The 19,727-nt window shown below is 40.4% G+C and overlaps 11 protein-coding genes and 1 non-coding gene across 12 annotated transcripts; 7 read left to right on the forward strand and 5 right to left on the reverse strand.

Moving 5' to 3' along the window:
- Window positions 1-1,330: 1,330 nt before the first annotated feature.
- GTT3 (Gtt3p) lies at window positions 1,331-2,239 on the forward strand (the record flags this gene model as incomplete). The annotated part of the gene is made up of 1 exon (XM_018131804.1): window positions 1,331-2,239. The coding sequence occupies one exon, from the start codon at window positions 1,331-1,333 to the stop codon at window positions 2,237-2,239; it is 909 nt and encodes a 302-aa protein (XP_017987618.1).
- Window positions 2,240-2,802: 563 nt separating this feature from the next.
- On the reverse strand, window positions 2,803-4,599 carry NPP2 (nucleotide diphosphatase/phosphodiesterase NPP2; the record flags this gene model as incomplete). Its single annotated transcript, XM_018131803.1, has 1 exon — window positions 2,803-4,599. One exon carries the CDS (start codon window positions 4,597-4,599, stop codon window positions 2,803-2,805), a length of 1,797 nt encoding a protein of 598 aa, XP_017987619.1.
- Window positions 4,600-5,310: 711 nt separating this feature from the next.
- On the forward strand, window positions 5,311-7,017 carry EDC3 (Edc3p; the record flags this gene model as incomplete). The annotated part of the gene is made up of 1 exon (XM_018131802.1): window positions 5,311-7,017. One exon carries the CDS (start codon window positions 5,311-5,313, stop codon window positions 7,015-7,017), a length of 1,707 nt encoding a protein of 568 aa, XP_017987620.1.
- A 440-nt stretch (window positions 7,018-7,457) lies between these two features.
- On the forward strand, window positions 7,458-9,164 carry VAC8 (protein anchor VAC8; the record flags this gene model as incomplete). The annotated part of the gene is made up of 1 exon (XM_018131801.1): window positions 7,458-9,164. One exon carries the CDS (start codon window positions 7,458-7,460, stop codon window positions 9,162-9,164), a length of 1,707 nt encoding a protein of 568 aa, XP_017987621.1.
- A 955-nt stretch (window positions 9,165-10,119) lies between these two features.
- Window positions 10,120-10,398, reverse strand: MAK31 (Mak31p; the record flags this gene model as incomplete). Its single annotated transcript, XM_018131800.1, has 1 exon — window positions 10,120-10,398. One exon carries the CDS (start codon window positions 10,396-10,398, stop codon window positions 10,120-10,122), a length of 279 nt encoding a protein of 92 aa, XP_017987622.1.
- Window positions 10,399-10,588: 190 nt separating this feature from the next.
- HTL1 (Htl1p) lies at window positions 10,589-10,795 on the forward strand (the record flags this gene model as incomplete). Its single annotated transcript, XM_018131799.1, has 1 exon — window positions 10,589-10,795. The coding sequence occupies one exon, from the start codon at window positions 10,589-10,591 to the stop codon at window positions 10,793-10,795; it is 207 nt and encodes a 68-aa protein (XP_017987623.1).
- Window positions 10,796-11,143: 348 nt separating this feature from the next.
- Window positions 11,144-11,872, forward strand: UBC8 (E2 ubiquitin-conjugating protein UBC8; the record flags this gene model as incomplete). Its single annotated transcript, XM_018131798.1, has 2 exons — window positions 11,144-11,148; window positions 11,242-11,872. The coding sequence occupies 2 exons, from the start codon at window positions 11,144-11,146 to the stop codon at window positions 11,870-11,872; spliced, it is 636 nt and encodes a 211-aa protein (XP_017987624.1).
- A 469-nt stretch (window positions 11,873-12,341) lies between these two features.
- GLC3 (1,4-alpha-glucan branching enzyme) lies at window positions 12,342-14,462 on the forward strand (the record flags this gene model as incomplete). Its single annotated transcript, XM_018131797.1, has 1 exon — window positions 12,342-14,462. The coding sequence occupies one exon, from the start codon at window positions 12,342-12,344 to the stop codon at window positions 14,460-14,462; it is 2,121 nt and encodes a 706-aa protein (XP_017987625.1).
- Window positions 14,463-14,656: 194 nt separating this feature from the next.
- On the reverse strand, window positions 14,657-14,729 carry AW171_hschr42531. Its single transcript has one exon. It is a non-coding gene; the product is annotated as a tRNA-Lys (tRNA).
- A 510-nt stretch (window positions 14,730-15,239) lies between these two features.
- AW171_hschr42532 (CDC26 family anaphase-promoting complex subunit) lies at window positions 15,240-15,614 on the forward strand (the record flags this gene model as incomplete). Its single annotated transcript, XM_018131796.1, has 1 exon — window positions 15,240-15,614. One exon carries the CDS (start codon window positions 15,240-15,242, stop codon window positions 15,612-15,614), a length of 375 nt encoding a protein of 124 aa, XP_017987626.1.
- A 71-nt stretch (window positions 15,615-15,685) lies between these two features.
- Window positions 15,686-16,099, reverse strand: EMC5 (Emc5p; the record flags this gene model as incomplete). Its single annotated transcript, XM_018131795.1, has 1 exon — window positions 15,686-16,099. The coding sequence occupies one exon, from the start codon at window positions 16,097-16,099 to the stop codon at window positions 15,686-15,688; it is 414 nt and encodes a 137-aa protein (XP_017987627.1).
- Window positions 16,100-16,298: 199 nt separating this feature from the next.
- On the reverse strand, window positions 16,299-19,673 carry IRR1 (cohesin subunit IRR1; the record flags this gene model as incomplete). Its single annotated transcript, XM_018131794.1, has 1 exon — window positions 16,299-19,673. One exon carries the CDS (start codon window positions 19,671-19,673, stop codon window positions 16,299-16,301), a length of 3,375 nt encoding a protein of 1,124 aa, XP_017987628.1.
- Window positions 19,674-19,727: the final 54 nt, after the last annotated feature.

A 19,727-nucleotide genomic window follows, 5' to 3' on the forward strand; every position in this document is an offset into this window, starting at 1 on the left:
GCACGATCACGCAATGGACTAAATAGAAAAAAACCAACTATACGTTAAAGATTAAGATGAGGTAATTCTAAGCCTCAGTAAAAAGGGCCTAGCACTTCCAAGAACGCTCGGTATGGCCTGGAGCAGGTTGTTCTTATTTGATTGGTGTATAGATAATAAACAAGCTGGGTTTCTGGGCTTCACGAGCTGCTACAAACCTTCTGTGGCCTTCCACACCTTTCTATGGGGTTCTATCTGTCTTTATAATGATAATTCTATTTTTCTACATGGGTAATTCTCGGTACCTGCCAAGTCTTAATAACTTTAACCGCCGACGGTCATCAAATGTCGCCCTTTCTCCACCAAATTCTTCTAGCATGAAATGTGGGCTGCTACATCTGCTTCACTGTGAAACACTAAACATACTCTACTGTTAGGGTTAAGTAACTGTCTAGTACTAGATTTACGCCTAGCATTGCGTACATCCAAAAGCGGATCCTTTAAGTAAGTTTTCTACTGACAATCTATGTAAAATTCTTGTCTATGTAAACTACTTCTCTATTCTTCATATTAGGTCCTTGAAATTGTGGTCTATCTCGAAAGCTGTCCACTGCAATCATTACCCTACTGCACTCTCCTTGTACTATATTTACAAGTTACACCTCGCTTAGCTAATATCATCTAACTCATGATGATTTGATTTCAACAAAATGGTCCTCGTAAAAATCCCGTTCCAGGCCCATTGATAACAAGTCCAACAATGTCACGCTGCTTCAGAGCTTTTTTGACTAATTGGCAAACCCAGATCTGCGATAAGCGGAATACGGTCACCCGTGACCATTAAATACCGTCTTGAGAGTCAAGGGCGAGCGGTCCTCGGAACGTGATTTTGTACCAGGGTGAGGGAGTGCTTTACGGCCGCAGGAAACACACAATGGTAGTCACGTGCGTCACTTACGCGCTTTTCTTTCACGTGACCGGGCCGTGTGATTGCCTGATGAGGCAATAGTAAACATCACACAAAGACATCACTGCTTCTGTACCCTGACTGCTAAGATGAGCTCTTCGCTACAGGACGTAATGGGGGTAAACCGCATATCCCGCCCCCAATTCCGCGCAGTTCCCTGTTAGATAATAATATAAATATTATTAGTGTAGTACAGTAATAATATTAGTGTTCTCAAAATAAAACAAACTTCGGAACTGTTTATCTAGTTATGAACTGCGTTGCGCTTCACAAAAAGAATCAATAGAAACGTGAAACGATACATACACACGCGCGCATAAACGTTGAAGATATACATATACACATACACACAGACGCAACACCCATCACACATACATACTAAAGATGTCTACAAGTCTCGCGAGCTTGAAGAAGTTTGAATTGGTCCAATTGGCCGATAAATTGAAGCTAAAGTACCCTGCGAAGCTCAATAAGCCGGCACTAGTGACATTGATTGATCTTCATTTGAAAGGAATGAAAAAGCCGCTTGATCTTATTGCTTTCCCTGAGTTGGGAGAATATTATGAAAGCACTGGTGATGACGACGAAGAAGATGATAGTGATGACGACGAAGAGACCGATAAAAGTGAAGGTTTAAGAACTACAGATGAAGAGAGTTCAAATACAAGTGACGGATCATCAAACGGGGACTGGTTCTCAACGCTCCGATTTGATGGTATAAAATCTCCTAGCCCATTATTTCATTTTAACTTTCATGAATTTCTTTCAGATATCCAGGGCAATATTGCGGACGTAAACCAGAATATCCAAGATACGCTTTCTACAATTCCTGCCGTTGACGGAATCTTTTTTGCCCTTGAGCTGTATTTCTACATAGTCAGGCCTTTCTTCCATTTTGATATCAAGGACAGTCCATACTACGTTTCTACGACCCTTTCACGGAGCCAGTTTGTTTCTCTAATCTTGTTTTGGGGTGCTGCCTCCTTTGCACTTCCTGCATTAATTGGGTATTATATCAACTTCATCAGATATGATTTACCTTCAGTGGAGATAGATCCACTTATATTTCACGTTGCCAAGACGTTAATTGCTATATTGATCGGCTACTACTGGAAGCCCAACTTCATGCGTGAAGCAACGTATGTAGTCAAGGATACATTTGGTACAGCAAAGCTTTCAGAGATATTTAAGCACGGTCTTGCTTTTTCCCAACTACAATGGACCTTGAACCTACAACAATGGCCTTTGATTTTTGGTGTTACTGGTATAATTTTGTGTCTATACGTATTATAGACCTGCACACGTTATTGTGGAGAATATAACGTTACAAAAAATTAAGAGAAAAAACAAATGAAGTACAAAACCTCTAATGCATTAGATATTTCTGCCTAATATTTTATTCCAGTTTCCCTTTTATCTATCTTCTTTCGATTGTACAGTATTTGAAATGTCTCACACACTCCCAATGATGTACTAACCCTTTCCGTTACGAGAATAACCCGCTTTATGAAAAAGGCTTAAGTTCAGAATTTGTTGTTAATTATAACCCTATGTATGTAACAGTATATTACTTTATTATGTGTATGTTACTCAGGAAAGCAATCTTAGTACCAGTTTTTCTGTGAGATGTAGTTAAGAACAATGTCTACTACTGTAGACACCTGTACCTGTGACTTTGGATGATTTAATAAGGTTAATATGCAAATTTAATATGATTAGCCAACGTGGGTCCTTAAAATTATAGATATTTCATAAAATAGAAATAGTATAAAATAAGATGTTTAAGCAATTGGGATAATAAGCCAGTACTCATGAAAAGATCAGTGTTTCATGAGTAATAGAAGTACCATAAACAATCACATATTCAGTGCGGATAAAACACCCTCGCGTCTCGGTATGTTGCTGTCAGGGGCAGAGATAACATTGAAAGCATCGTCGTTCGGCTTGGCACAATTCCACAAGAGATTAAATGTACTGCCATTGTATCTTTTCTCTAGATATGGGTTATATTCACACCAGCCGGAAGGCAAAGATATCGAATCCCATTCTGCCTCGGACATTCCACTAAAAGGCCATGACCAAGTGGCATCTGATGGGCGACGCTCCGGTATTCTAATCATGTCACATAATAATTGAAATACTTCAATATTGTCAAAAGGAGCTAGATACCTTGTTTTATTATCCGTGCCGAAGTATGGTCCAATTCCGATAAAATGAGCCCGCATGTCAACGTGACGATTGTCATATCCATGCGACCCCATTTCACCTTTTTCAGGCGTCGCGGGTTTCTTGTTTGACACATCTAAGTAATTATTAGGGCGCGCCATGATCCACAAAGGCGCGATCCTTGAATTGTGTTTGCCCTGGTACTCATATCTCAATGGGATCTCTTCTCTCAAGTAAACGTCGAAGGGCAAGTCAGCAAACTTCTCCTTCAATAAAAAGTAAAAATCTATCAAATTTCTAACATCATGGTCTTCGTTTTTAATATGAATAGCGGTATTCACTGCCCCGCTAATATGCGAAATGCGATTATACTCCTCCTCAGAGAGGTAATCTTTTAAGTAATAAATATTCTTTTCTTTTGAAAGCCGCGCCATACCATGGTCACTCACCACGATAACATTGGTATTACCTGCAATTCCACGATCGTGAAGTCCCTGCATGACATTCTTCAAAAAATCATCCACTTTTGTTAAGGCGTCATGTAACAAGGGGAGATCCCACGAGTTTCCGTAGTCGTGGGCAACCGAATCAACTTCGGGAGCGTACGTTAAAATCATGTTGGGTTTTTCTTGAGGAGGCATATCAACAAGTTCAAACAATCTTCCCAATTTTTGTTCCATCGATTCGAATTGGTCAAACTTGTCAAAAATATATGGCACCCTGAACTCCTTCTCTTGGTATGGCTCGTCATACACCGCTTCTGAGCCTGGCCAGAAATGTACACCAACCTTGTAGTTAGATTTACGGAGATCCTTCTGAGCAACATACCAGATAGGATCAGCGCCCATCCAAAACCGAGGGTCCTGTGGAGATTTGGTATATGTAAATGTCTTTTTCAAGTCTACATCGTAGAAGCGGTTTGCTACCAACCCGTGGGAGCCAGGCCGTCTACCCGTAACCAAAGTCCAGTGCTGGGGGAACGTCTCTGATGGGAAACTTGGGCGCATATATGGCGCTGTCATCACGCCACTTTCATTATGGTATCCTACTAACAACGAATGCATGAAAGGAGTACTTTTCGAATTGACATATGAGGGGTGGAACCCATCATATGAAATAAGAATAGTTAAGGGTGGTTCAGAACCCGCCACTTCTTGAGTAGCACTGCTTATCGGGTGCGCTGATACCGCACTGAAAGTTGTGAAGACAAATAGTAACGCCACATGATATAATATAACCGAACTAGCGTTAATAACACTCTTTACTGACAAAGCCCGCATCAATATGCTAGCTACCGCAACTTTGCTTCTACCAAAAGCTTTTAAAGTGTCACCGTTATAAATATTTCTTAATAAGATTTGCAGATTAATGATTGGCGTTCCTGAATAATTATGATCATAAACCTTCTTTGACACTTTCACAAAGCTAGGAGACTCTAATTTTCTAAATCGATTCCCGGTACGAAATATAAATGTACTTGACATCATGCAATAGTTAACTTCAGCGCCAATGGCCGAACTTGTAGCTTGCTATTAAGTGGTACCATAATTATTCTTTGCGTTACGACTAAATAGCATTGTTATATATAGGGGTACATCTCATCCGTAACTAGTGATGTAGTTCTGTTGTATAACGAACATCAATTCTGGCCCATTTAGAACTGCATGACAGCGTCTATTTTAGGCTCTTATGGCTCACGTGGAGTTACTTTCGTTTAAATTACAGCTCCTAGACCACATGTTGTAGGTTTCAGTGGTCAATGCCTGTTTAAAGTACTCAGATGCTAAATTAATCTCCCATGTGTATTCACACGAGAAATGTAGAATATCGAAAACCTGCGGTAAGAGACAACTTATCACCATCTAGCTGGCATATAGCAGCTTAAAGTTTGGCAGCAGATTAAGCATAGCAAGTTATCAAATATCGCGAACACGCGATCAAAAACACAATAACAGAGCCACTCACATACAACGTTGTTGAAGGTTTAGGCTATTCAATTGTGTGTCTATAGATCAATTAAGTAATCTATAAACTTCGCAGTGCTTCACAAATCGTTAAACAGTAGCGACATTTCTCTGTAAAGGTGTGTCTTAAAAATGTTCGAGCGAAATCAAAGATGAAAATTTTCTACCATTAACTTGATCACACTTAAAGAATTGCTTATAACGATAAATAAAACAAGGAAGCTCGATAGAAAAATGTCGCAATTTCAAGGGTTTAAGGTTCAGGTGGAGTTGAGAGATGGAAAGTTGATCACGGGCTATATCTCAAAGTGTAACTCTAAGTCGCTTACTTTACAAGATGTTGAATTTTCTGATGGCGGTATCTCGCAGATATTCAAAGTTAAGTCTTCTCGTTTACGTGATTTAAAGGTCATAGGCGTTCCAAAAACTAGTAAGAAGTGGCTATGCAATAATGGAAACGGTAGCAATATAACTACTACTGTTGAGACCAATGGAACTAATAACAATAACGACAACAGTAGTAGATGCAGTATAAGCAGTGGAAACATTGATGTAAACACTGAATATAGTCCAACGACTGGAAAATCTGTTACTGGGAATAAGCAGGACAGTTCTTGGGAATATGATGAGGATTTGGACAAACTTAAAAATGAGGAATTTGACTTCCAGAGTAACCTACGGATGTTTAATAAGCAAGATGTGTTCGCAAAACTGAAGCAACAGGAAGCAGTTAGTCCTAGTGAGCGTCTTGTGTCACACAACAGGATAAAGAAGCCCAAGTCGAATTTTGAGCATGCGGAAATGGTGCTTCCAAACGCCAAAAACGACGATTGGGACAGGACTGGCACCAATACTCCCGCGGGATCAAGTGCGTCCGCACCTATAAATGGACCTGCTCCTACACTTGCTTCAGCACCAGCACCTACCCTAACACCAGCACCTATACCTGACTACATGCCAATAACTAAATCTATCAATATAACGCACCTGTTGCAACAAAACAAAAGTACTACCACAGAAGAAGAAATGATTAGCAAGTTACAAAAAGTCCTGTCACCAGCCTCTAGATCACCATCAATGAGCAAGGTTATGGGCTTGCGTACCCTGAAATCGAATCTTGCAGTACCCTTAGCCACTCCAGTGCAACTCTTGGAAATGGAGAGACTTGCGTTAGACACGTTTTTGTTCCCTCCAGCGCTATCATTGGAGCACAGTGCTATTCACTTGTCCAAATTCATTAAGAAGAAGCTCGGGGGGTCAATTCGCTTGCATAACGCTAACAACAATGCTCAGCCCTTGATAGTCATATTCGCCAGTGACAATCGTTGTGGAGCACGCGCCCTAGCGGCAGGTCGTTGTCTAGCACAAAATGGTCACATAAGAGTCATATCTATATTGACTACGGAAACAGCCATGCATAGTACAATAACGGCTTCCGTATCTGATGAAACTGTTAAAGTCCAGCTAGAAATGTTCCTCAAATTCGGCGGCAAAATCGTGGACAGTATTGCAGGTCTTAAGTCTATGCTAGACCAACTAAACTCCCCTGTCGAGATTGTCATTGATGCAATGCAGGGTTTTGACTGTAATGTGGGTGATCTTATCGAAGATTCCATGGAATCGGAGTCCCTGCAAGGTACTCGTATCAAAAATATGATTGCCTGGTGTAATGAACAAAGCTGTGCCGTTTGGTCTCTTGAAACGCCTACTGGAATCGACGCAGGCTCGGGCCTTCCAAACTTTGACCTAAACGTTCAACCAAGCGCCATAATAAGTACCGGCTGGCCGTTAACATCTTTAAACCTCCTCGACTGTGAGGAACTCTACTTATGCGATATTGGAATCCCCCACCAGTGCTACACTCTAAGAAACTCTCTCCGTAAATTCCATGCAGCTGTGGACATATTTGTCGGCGAAGGCGTAGTGCAATTAACCAGGTAATGACCTTACACCACCTGCTCATCATGCCTAAATGCTGCCCCTATCACCGTGCTTTATGTATCCACTTCTAACCTGTATTATGAGTCACGTGAATTGTTTCATCGTTACCGCACTGTTCCTTACACAGCCCAGTGTGCTAAATATATATTTAGTCGCTAGTCTAAACCCGGTATTGTAACATTAACGTAACGCAAACCAGCTTATATACTCTAATCAGTTCCCACTCATATTTATTCTCGTATAATTTTTTATAAAACCTTACTCCCCTCTGTTCCCTGAATAACCGTTGAAGAAAAAATCTGTCAGGATTTCAAAATATATACATTTTAACAAAGTATACAAAACATCCCTTACTCAGGACTTAAAGGACAAATAAACAAAAGCATACAAAGCGAAACCAAAATAGAAGGAACTATTTATTTGAACGGTTACTAGTAAGGATGGGAGTTTGTTGTAGTTGTCTGAAGGAGTCTAGTGACGACGCCACTGTTCTCCCTATTGCTGAAAATGAACGAGAAGCGGTTACATCGCTATTAGGTTACTTAGAGGATAAGGACAATTACGATTTTTATACTGGAGGACCTTTGAAAGCATTAACAACGCTTGTTTATAGTGATAACCTGAATTTACAGAGAAGTGCAGCGTTGGCGTTTGCAGAGATTACTGAGAAATATGTTAGGCCAGTTGATAGGGAAGTTTTGGAGCCTATTTTAATACTATTACAGAGTAATGACCCGCAAATACAAACAGCAGCATGTGCAGCATTGGGTAACCTAGCTGTGAACAATGAGAATAAAATTCTTATTGTGGAAATGGGGGGATTGGAGCCTTTAATAGAACAAATGAAAAGTAATAATGTTGAGGTTCAGTGTAATGCGGTGGGTTGTATTACAAATTTGGCTACTCAGGATGATAATAAGGCGAAAATAGCTCATTCTGGGGCCTTGGTGCCACTTACGAAGTTGGCCAAGTCTAAGAATATTCGCGTTCAAAGAAATGCGACTGGTGCGTTGTTAAATATGACACATTCTGGAGAAAACCGAAAGGAGCTAGTTGATGCGGGCGCAGTACCCGTTCTTGTTTCGCTATTATCTTCTTCAGATGCGGATGTTCAATACTACTGCACAACTGCGTTATCTAATATTGCAGTGGACGAGTCTAATAGAAGGAAGTTATCACAAACTGAGCCGCGCCTAGTATCTAAGTTAGTTATCCTAACTGACTCTCCTGCGGCTAAAGTGAAATGCCAGGCAACCCTTGCTTTGAGGAACTTGGCCTCTGATACTGGTTATCAATTGGAGATAGTCAGGGCAGGTGGGCTTGGGCATTTGGTTAAATTGATTCAGTGCAACTCTATGTCTTTGGTGCTTGCTAGTGTTGCGTGTATCAGAAACATCTCTATACACCCCCTTAACGAGGGTTTGATTGTGGATGCAGGCTTCCTAAAGCCCTTGGTAAAGCTATTGGATTATACTGAAAGTGAAGAGATCCAATGCCATGCTGTGTCGACTTTGAGGAATTTGGCTGCGTCGTCAGAGAAGAACAGACAAGAGTTCTTTGAGAGTGGGGCTGTTGAGAAGTGTAAACAGCTAGCCTTGGTGTCTCCTATATCAGTACAGAGCGAAATCTCCGCATGTTTTGCTATTCTCGCTTTGGCTGATAATTCCAAACTTGAATTACTAGAAGCCAATATTCTTGAGGCTTTAATACCTATGACTTTCTCCACCAACCAGGAGGTCTCCGGTAACGCTGCCGCTGCTTTGGCTAATTTATGTTCACGTATAAATAATTATGACAAAATCATCAACTCGTGGGATGAACCAAATAAGGGTGTATGTGGCTTCTTAATAAGATTTTTACAGAGCGAATACCCAACATTCGAACACATTGCATTGTGGACTATTTTGCAACTTTTGGAATCTAATAATGAAGCCATGCTAAACCTTATCAAGTCCAATGTGGAGATAGTGAAAAGCATAAAACAGTTATCAGAAGTCAACTACGAAAATGCACATAAAGCTACCTCTTCACATTCGCAACCACAACAAGCCAATGGCGGTAGCATAGCCTCAGCTTCCGATCAATACGAACATGCAAGCTTAGAATTGTACAACATCACGCAGCAAATCATGCAGTTTTTGAATTGAATCACGTAATTTATAATTTCACATTCAAGCATCACTTTAACTTTCTTCTTCATAAACTACAAGTAACTGCTAGTTCCGTCCAAAGCACAATTATAACGCAATTACAGCGATCCTAACGTTCCTAGTACAATTTGTAAAGGAATGCTTAAAAAGAAAAAATGTAACATATAATTGACTACATTTGAAACACTAACATTAATATAGTATTTGTTATAGTCGTTGTCCTGTTATTCCTGACCACAATTTTCTTCGTATTCTTTTTAGTGGCCATCAGGGATAAGCATTACAAGTAGTGGCTTAGGTACGGCCATTATACTATTTTGCATTAAGACTAATTTAGCTTTATAGATTCAATAATCTTTTGTTGTCCTGGAAGATACATAGTGGTTGTGCTAAACCAATAACAACCAAAAAATACGGTTCCGTCAGGATTCGAACAGCAAGTCGACAAATCCGGGTTACACAGATTTCAGCACCCGGTGACGCCGTTAGTACCTAACCATTGCGGCATCATAACGCCTTAGAGTAATTTCTCAAGCCGTTTAGGAAATAGCACTTTTTGAGCTGCAAGTGGCCGTCTCTAAAATATCTCAATCGAGGCAACAATACCTCAGGGCAAATCATACTCCCGGTAATAACGACATATATTGTCACGTGTCAACTCCTGTAACGTTACGGCACAAAACGAGTAACGTCAGCAGCCTGAAAGAGGCGACGATAGCAACTATAACCACTATTGCCATGCTCAGACCAAACTCGGGCACCGGAGTCCGGTTCAGTTTAAATCATGTGACCGGTATTCTGTATTTTGCACCAGCGCCAACTAGTGGGACATAGATAGAAGGGACTTCTGTGTTGGAAAAAGGCTCGCCTTGGGACCAGTAGCCATCTCTGAAATCTTCGATTATTAGTATTACCTTATTTAATTACATAGTGTCGTTACCATTCCGATCTGCTAAACAATCGCCTGTGATAATGCTACCTTTCTATTCCCAATCTCTTTGATCTGGTCGGTGCTAATCTTGATGCTCATAACTGAGTCCCACGGTACACTCACTAGGCCAAGTTCCCTGACAGTGCCCTTATTTTGTTCCTTGACCTTGTCAAGTAGCTGATTACAGTGATGGTCAATGGCGACTAAAACACCCTCTAATATCCTCTCTGCGCTGACCTGTACACGTAGCGTGGCACCAACGAAATCTGCTAACTCTAAGCCCTCCGTTAAACCCTTCATCAAATCCGAGACAATCAAATGCCTAATTATCGCCAGCCTTTAAGTAGTATCTGTATGTGTGTATTTTACTATGGCGATTTTTTTTCTATCAGTTACTTGAAAAATCGCTGAACTTTACCAAGACGTTCTAAACCACAAGTACTCAACCCTGTTTTAGGTACCTCTGAACCTCCAAGCCCGTATACCCCAGATGACAAACCCTGAACCAAAGATCAATCTAAAAACTATCACAGCACATCAGCTTTTATCGCATAGAGAGAAAGTTTGTGAGCTGTTTAACCTTCTAGATGATAGTAAGAGACATGAACTAATAATAGGAACGCCAGAACAGCGTAACCGAAGGCTTGAAGCTTTTAAATCAAGGAGAGACGCACTAAGGATGGAGCTGCATAGGTAATATTTTTCTTTCAGTTTCGCATTATCCGCGCAGGCTCCGCCACCAGCATTCATTACTCACATATGCTATATATAGATCATACAATGTACTGTATCCACTAATTAATGAACTATATGATACTTAATCACTTCAGATATGTTGATCACGGCGCGCTACGTTGTTTTAAGGCTTTGTTCTGTTATTCACTCTCAAGAAAGTAGGGCGCAATTTGGTGCCAAGGGGACAAGACAAGCAACCGTCTTTTAAGGAGAACAAACAAGCTGCTTACAATACCATTCCATATAAGAAACACATAACTAAATTCCGCCATTACAGTTTCTATATACAAATAGCACTACTGAGGAAGAGATGAGGTATGTATTACCCTTTTACTTGGGATTTTGAAACACCCTTCTCAGGGAGTTGATCAAGGCAATGACTAACTAGTGGCAATCGCTGCACAACAGCAATTCAAAGAGAAGAATAGAAACCGATGTCATGAAGCTATTAATGTCAGACCACGAGGTAGAGCTCGTGGAGGACAATATGCAGGAGTTTCATGTCAAGTTTTATGGTCCAAAGGGAAGCCCGTATGAAAGAGGTATTTGGAGGTTGCATGTAGAGTTGCCGGATAGCTACCCCTACAAGTCCCCTAGCATTGGGTTCGTAAATAAGATATTCCATCCAAATATCGATGCTGCCTCTGGATCCATATGTTTGGATGTTATTAACTCTACATGGTCTCCCTTGTATGATTTACTCAACATTGTGGAGTGGATGATCCCAGGACTACTCAAAGAGCCTAATGGGTCAGACCCCTTGAATAATGAAGCAGCAACCTTGCAGTTGAAAAACCCTAAGTTATATGAGGAGAAGATTCAGGAGTATATAGACAAGTACGCTACCGCGGAAAAGTACGATCAGCATTTTGGTTCAGCAGAAGGTGACCTTGATAAGGAGTACGAGGATGAAGATATTGAGGAAGAGAATGCTACGGACGGTGTAGATTATGCGGAAGAAGAAGAAGACTTGAGTGAAATAGAAATCGATGATGAAGATGAAGAGGTTGCGATTAGCGACTCTGATCTACTTGACTAGTGCATATAACGCCTTTGTGGGGTCCTTGAGAAGGGGACAACAGAGGATCTTTATTACATCTTTTTAAAATCACTGAATACCTGCGTACATAGAGGTAATTATTATAATTTAAAAGCGACTACTGAATGTGGGCGGTGCTCTGTTGATCAGTTTCAAATTACTTACTTAATGTCACATTTTTGAACGCCACCGAATATATTAAGTTTAATTAACACGTCCTAAAGTATGTATATATATATTATATTCTGAAATACATAAAAGCATATAGGATATAGCAGGATTATTAATTTAACATATCTGATATTTTGGCTGCTACTTCTGACGTTACTAGTTGCTGCTACAAGATATTTGTTTAAAACGGCGCGAGGGAGTCATCGTGAATCACACAAGGAGCCAGCGATTATAACAGTTGTTAAAAAACACGATAGCTACTGCAATTGCTGTTAGAAACTTATATTATCAAGTGAATATGACTGGACAAACTGATATTCCTGCAAACGTTAAGGGTGCCCTAGATTTGGATCCATGGTTAACACCGTATGCAAGAACGTTATCGTCGAGACGCAATCTCGCTGACAAGTGGTTGCAAGAGATCAAGGAATCAACTAAGGACAAGAATCTTACGTTGGCTGAGTTTGCAAGAGAAGCATATGCTAGCTATGGTTTACATGCAAACAAGGTTACTCGGGAAATTACATACCGAGAATGGGCGCCTAACGCTAAGAGAGCATTTTTGGTTGGGGATTTTAATTCGTGGGATGAAACAAAGAATGAGCTTATAGAGCGCGATGCATACGGAGTTTTTTCAGGCGTTATCCCCCCTACGGCTACCAATGACTATGCGATACCTCATGATTCTCGTGTGAAGGTTGTTTTTGAGTTGGAGGACGGAAGTCGTATTTACAGGCTACCGGCGTGGATCACTAGAGCGACACAGCCTGACAAAGAAACTGCTGCCCAGTGGGGTCCATCGTACGAAGCTCGCTTCTGGAATCCAGAAAACGTTTACAAGTTTAAGCACAAAAGACCGTCTTTTAATCCTGACCAGGAATCATTGAAGATTTACGAAGCCCATGTCGGTATTTCTACTCCGGAGGAAAAGGTTGGAAGCTACAAAGAGTTTACTGCGAATATCTTGCCGCGGATAAAAGAACTCGGATATAATGCTGTGCAGTTGATGGCAATTATGGAACATGCATACTATGCTTCATTTGGCTACCAAGTCACCAACTTTTTTGCAGCTTCCTCGCGATTCGGTAACCCAGAGGAGCTGAAAGAGTTAATTGACACTGCTCATGGAATGGGAATCATGGTTTTCTTAGATGTTGTGCACTCTCACGCATCCAAGAACGTGACTGATGGTATAAACATGTTTGATGGAAGTGACCATCAATACTTCCACTCTTTAACTTCCGGCCGCGGGGAGCATCCTCTGTGGGACTCGAGACTTTTCAATTATGGCAGTTTTGAGGTGAAACGGTTCTTGTTAGCTAACTTGGCCTTCTATATTGACTTTTATGGCTTTGATGGTTTCAGATTTGACGGTGTGACCTCGATGTTGTATCTGCACCACGGTGTAGGAGAGGGAGGTGCTTTCAGCGGTAACTATGATGAGTACCTTTCCGAGTTTTCGGCTGTGGACGAAGAAGCAGTAGCGTATTTGATGCTTGCCAATGACCTGCTACACGAGTTGTTGCCTAAGGGTGGCACCGCTATTGCTGAAGATGTATCAGGCTACCCAACTCTCTGTTTGCCGAGGTCAATTGGAGGTGTCGGCTTCGATTACAGGTTGGGAATGGCATTACCTGATATGTGGATTAAACTCTTGAAGGAAAAGAAGGATGAGGACTGGGATATGGGTCAAATAACCCACACACTAAGTAACAGACGTTACCGCGAAAAGGTAGTTGCATATGCTGAATCTCACGATCAGGCACTCGTTGGTGATAAAACATTGGCATTTTGGTTAATGGATGCAGCTATGTATACCGATATGACCACTCTAAAACCAGCCACGCTTGTGGTTGATCGTGGGATCGCATTGCACAAGTTAATCCGCTTAATTACGCACTCGCTTGGTGGTGAGTCCTATTTGAACTTCGAAGGAAATGAATTTGGACATCCAGAGTGGTTAGACTTTCCTAATGCAAATAATGGCGATAGTTACCGTTATGCTCGCAGACAGTTCAATTTAGTTGATGACAAACTGTTACGTTATAAGCACTTGAATGATTTTGACAAGGCTATCCAACATACAGAAGGAAAATACAAGTGGTTAAATACGCCTCCGGCTTACGTTTCATTGAAACATGAAACTGACAAGATGATTGTGTTTGAGCGTAATGGCTTACTGTTTATCTTTAACTTCCATCCTACTGAGTCCTACTCCGAGTATCGTGTGGGCGTTGAGGAACCTGGTTGTTATCGTATTGTATTGAATTCTGACAAAAAGGACTTTGGCGGCTACGACCGCATTGACGATAAAAACTCTGAGTTTTTTACTACACCGTTAGAATGGAATAACAGAAAGAACTATATTCAGGTTTACATCCCATCCAGAGTTGCCCTAGTGCTTACCAAGCAGGAATGAAATGAATCGCAAATTCAAGCTCTCAGTCTTGCAAAAATAAATTCTGCTTAGTTCAGTATCAACATGTAAAATTGACAGTGAAGTTTATACACATATAGATATATGGAATATGTACATATTAACCAATATTCGTACTTGTACGTACTACAAAAAACCACAGTCAGTTTTGTCTTTTCAAGAAAAGGCAAAAAGAAAGCCCTGTACGGGGCTCGAACCCGTAACCTTATGATTAAGAGTCATACGCGCTACCGATTGCGCCAACAAGGCTCTTAATTTGTTGTTTGTTACTCTTTCTCCAGTAACTAAAGGCAATTATTTTACCACGTGAGTGTTGACATAAAGCCAGCATGGGTAATATTTTTCTATGTCGAACACGAAAAGATAATGTTACGAAGATATACCTTAAATAACAGCCATTTGTACTGTAACCGATTTTACCAAATATTTGCATCATAACTTGATTACCATTGGTTTCTATCTCTCCTAGCACATTTCTGAAAAAATGCCACAAATCTTACACTAAAAGTTCATTAGTTATTATATAGCTGTAGAACCCATTGTAGTCGTAATATATTGACTAGCTACATTTCGTATTGTTCTACAGACCGCTTGGGCATCTTACTTGCGATTAGGGTAAGCTCGGTTCTTTTACGTTTGTAACGTCTACATTTAATACGCCCTGTTTTGTGCGTCTTTAAAAAATCCTTGACACACTACATGAAACGACATTCATTTAACCACTGATACCCTACTAGTCGATCGCCCCAACACTAAAATATGTTAAGAAGGGAGCCAACAACCATCCAACTTACCTCTGACGACTTAGCAGAGCTTCAGTACAGTTTGGAGGAGTTTAAGCTGCTGCTGCAGATAAAATCTCAGCATATGGACCTTGTTCTATCTTCAAATAGAGTTGGACAAACGATTCCGCCCGTGACACAAGTTGACGAACCCAGGAGGCTGTCATGCTCCTTCCAGATATCTCCGCTAAATAAACAGATGCAACAGCAACAGCAGATGTCCCAACACCGTCGGACTGTAGCCGCCTCGGGTAGTATTAATGAACATCTCACTCCTAGTCAAGGTATCATCACAAACACTCCAATTTTAGACGAACAGGATACATCAAATCCCTTTATCCATCGCGGTTAATTATATATGTAGGGCTCTATAGAAGAACTAACGCAGCTAATGAAACCCTTGCTTCAGATCTAGGTAAGCAGTTACTGGTTTTTGCGGGATATATATTCCCTGATCTCCTTACGCTTGGCATGGATATCGACGAATGATGGCATGAATGTAAACTCCCCATATGCATCGCTGCCTATCAAATTATCCTTTTTGGTAGCTGCGGTCATCTGAATTTCTGATAGGTATTGGTTCTGAGATAGCAGCTTTCTAGGTCCCCTTAGAGTCAAATACTCAAGTTTATCAAAGGAAAGAAAAACAGCCAAGGTGAATAGTATCAGCCCAGTGATTACTTCAAGCTGTATATCAATAGGTAACCGGATTTCTTTCTGTAGTCCATTATACATGTGCGGTTGTTTCTTAAGCTGGTGGAATTCAAAGCTTGAGAACCCTGAATGAAACAATTGAAACGAAGATATTATAAATAATAAGCTTGATATTAACGACATTTTATGCTAGCGTGCAGCAAGGCTAATAACTGATGATTCTTCCGTGTTGAACCTTTTGCATGTCTTTCTCAATTCAAAGCCTACTGCAATTGAGGAACACACTTTTCGTCTGTCATGACTGTACTATAAGTAGGATTTAAACACAATACGGGAAGTACGTAAGGATGTAACATATAGCTACTGTATTCATAGATCATAATTATTGGGATTCATCGCTACCTTCTTCTATAGGGTCGTATTGGCTGCCCGTAAGTCCTTTTGCAGCTTCTTCCTGCGAAAACTCTTCAATGGGTTCAAGTTCACCCTGAGTTCGTATAGTCTCTCTAGACTGGGGTACAGAACTTGATTCAGGAGTGGCAGTTTGCCTATGTCTTGCTTGTACTTTAGATCCTTCTGGTTTTGCTTCCTTAAATATACTTTCATCTATAATGCTTTGATATAGTCCACCTAATACATCTTGGTTTAATCTAATCCTCTTCTCGATGGCTTCATCTTTCAACAATCCGAGCCTAACTAAGCTCTTCAGTTTTAGAAGGTACACGCAAAACTGTTTTTCCGGATCTTTTTGGGCGTGGTTTGGTTCGTAGACTACATCATTAAAATTGACATCTTCTTCGTTGCCTCTCTCAAGCGTGGCACCGATTTTACTAGCGTATAATGCTTCTAGGTATAGGTAGACTTCTAGAATTGCTTCAGGAGAGTCGAGATACACTGGGTATTCTTTTCTGATGACAGCGTTCCATTCAGATTCCTTTTCCGACAAGTTATACGCAAACATCATTGACGCGATGGTAATATCAAGTAGCGAACTTAATACTGAATGTTGCAGTCTGCATTTGGAAATAAAGTTCTCACTAGAACAACGATGTAAAGTACTCACTGTCACTGACAGCTGATCCATGACGAATTTATTAATATCGAGCATTTGCCGAGAAACGGGACTTGGCGTCTCACTCTCTTCAAAAATCTGATACCATGTCTGTAGATTCCAAGTAACAAGTTGAGTGAAAATTCTAAAATCAACTATATTTAAAACCTCAGAACTCAGTTCATGCAGCAGGAGTGGTAACTGACTGACGTATTTGGAGAAAAGCAACTCTAAAAGTTCCATATGAAGTTCTATTCTATAATTTTTACCAAGAACAACCAATTTATTCAAATATAATCGATGCAAGGTTTGGATTTGTTCGTTAGCTGAGTTGCCGTCTGTGAGACTCATTTGCTTTAAAAATTTCGTCAGGGATATTTTGATCTTCTCTAATTGTTGCTTCCATAAGTTGTCGATCTTATTTATCGATAACTTTTCAGTGAATGGTAGAAGTTTAGTAAAGGCCTCGACCTTCAATTCGTCATATTCGTTGTCAATTGCCGTATCGCCAAAATTTTTGACTATGATTTCGAAAATGCGCTGAAAGGAAGACTCCTGGCCCACGGAAATCCAATCCTCAAATTGGAATAACTGGAATATGCTGAGAAGCTGGCTGAAAATCACGGAGGAGTCTAGGTTCAATTTCATAAACAATTCTAAAAGTTCAGATAATATAGTTTCTACCAGCTCTTGCTTATTTGGCGTGTTCTTTGCCTTCATGGCTCCATGGCACAATCCGCTCAACACTGTTACATACTGTATGATAGTGTTTTCATCCTCGGGTAGTAGTAACTGATTCTGTCTTCCCGATTCTTCATATTCGTCATCACTCATTTCGTCATCGCTGGTAACCTTCGCGAGGTCGCTAAATTCAGATAAGCTGCCATCGAATACTAATATTTGACATAAGTGTTCGATCATATTTGTGAAATACGGCTGCAAGAACTCTGCTGCTTGAAATAAAAGATGTATTTTTTTAGATGTGGTTACCTCTGAGGGATCTTCGTCTCTTAGATGAACTGATAATGATTTGATTAAAAATCTCATAAAGATTCCAACCTCTGCAGCTTTTGACAAAGGCATGTTTCCTATGGTCTTCTCCGTATCGTGAGTATCTAAAAACTCTATGACTTCTTCCTTCTCAACAAATGAGAAAAATTTAGATATAGCAGACAAGAACTTCGCGTTTTTAGCATTTGAAGATACCTTTACTTTATGGTCATAGAATATTAAGCTTGTGATACTTAAAATTTCGGAATGCTCTAGGTACCTGAAACCATTTATTTCAACTAACACTTGTACTGCATCCAGCCGTACCTGTAAATCGACGTCTTTCAGTGCTATTTCCAAAATTCTCTGCTTGAACCTCTCAAAAAATTGCCTTAGAGAAGAATTGTCAAACATATTCTCATGCCTCTTCTTGGAATAAGAAACTATGTCCGATAATGTTTTTAAAACTTGTGATCTAACGGTAGGACTGGTATCAGAGAGTAGCCAGCCGAAATACTTCAGATATGTCGCTTTAAAAAAATACTCAGGATGATTTTTCAGCCACTTAGCCAAATGTAGCATAGATTCTGATCTAAGACTTTCGTCAACATCTTTGAACCGATGTACAAAACATAAGTTAACAATATTATCAATGTTACTCTCAATAACAGTTTTAGTACTTTGTACATCAGCAATTGTAGCCTCAAGCTTGTCAACGGTCTTTTTATTGGGTCTCTTTTTTTTCTGCTCCATCTTCAATTGTTTTCTCAATTTCAGTAATACCTGTGTATCAAGGTCCACTACAAGCTCCGTTAGCTGATCCTGGAAAACATACATTGCAAGAGTAGCAACGTATCGCAAGCTCCTTATCTTGCAGACAGAAAATGAAGATAGCCATGTTAATAAATCTAACATCAGTGGGCTAGTCTCTATAACGGTGTTCGCCTCCTCTCCATCCTCTTCTGAGTCTTTCTCAATGTATATCATATCCTTGTCGTTTGCCAATTCAATCAGCTTGCTCATGAACTCAACAAAATTGTCATACAATGGCTTATTTTTACCGCGTTTCTTCTGCGTTTTCGAAAGGTATAGGTAGAACTCATGGACGGTTTGCTCTTGAAACATTACTTGAACTTCCCCAACAGTCTCATTCGATGAATCGTTGTTCACCACATCATGCTCACCAACTTGAACTAAAGACCCACAGCAATTCAATAAAAAGTTCACAAACTCTTTAAGCGCAACAGTACGATCATCCTTGTATTGGTCTAGCCATTCGCTTGCAATTTCTTCAATAGAAGCATCCTCCGAAACACTTAGAATCTCAAAGAGCCTCGTTGGCTTAAAATCTTGCAAACTTGTAAGGTATCGATCGTGCTCCTTCTTAGTACCTGCACCAGCTCCCAAAATATTACCTGTTGACGATCCCTTACTAACTCGAGCCTTCTTCTTCACTCTTCCAATATCAGACGTTCTACCGGAACTTGATCTTTTCTTGGCTTTGACAGCTTTAGCTGCTACTTCGTAATCCTCATCACTCGCATTATCGTCACTTTCAGAGCTACTGCTTGATGCAGCGCCAACATCGTCTACAATTGAGGTTTGATCTTCTGTTTGCAAAGAACTTGGTTCCGTACCACTACCAGCTTCCCCATCTTCGTCTTCATCGTAATTTTTCTTCTGCTTCAACCGCTGTGAACGACGAACGATGGCCATAATTGTCCAAAGCAGCTTAAAAACGGTATCACACCTTCTATTGCTGCTGTTTAT

The sequence above is a fragment of the Eremothecium sinecaudum genome, chromosome IV (genome assembly GCF_001548555.1).
Source record: "Eremothecium sinecaudum strain ATCC 58844 chromosome IV, complete sequence".
NCBI lineage: Eukaryota > Fungi > Ascomycota > Saccharomycetes > Saccharomycetales > Saccharomycetaceae > Eremothecium > Eremothecium sinecaudum.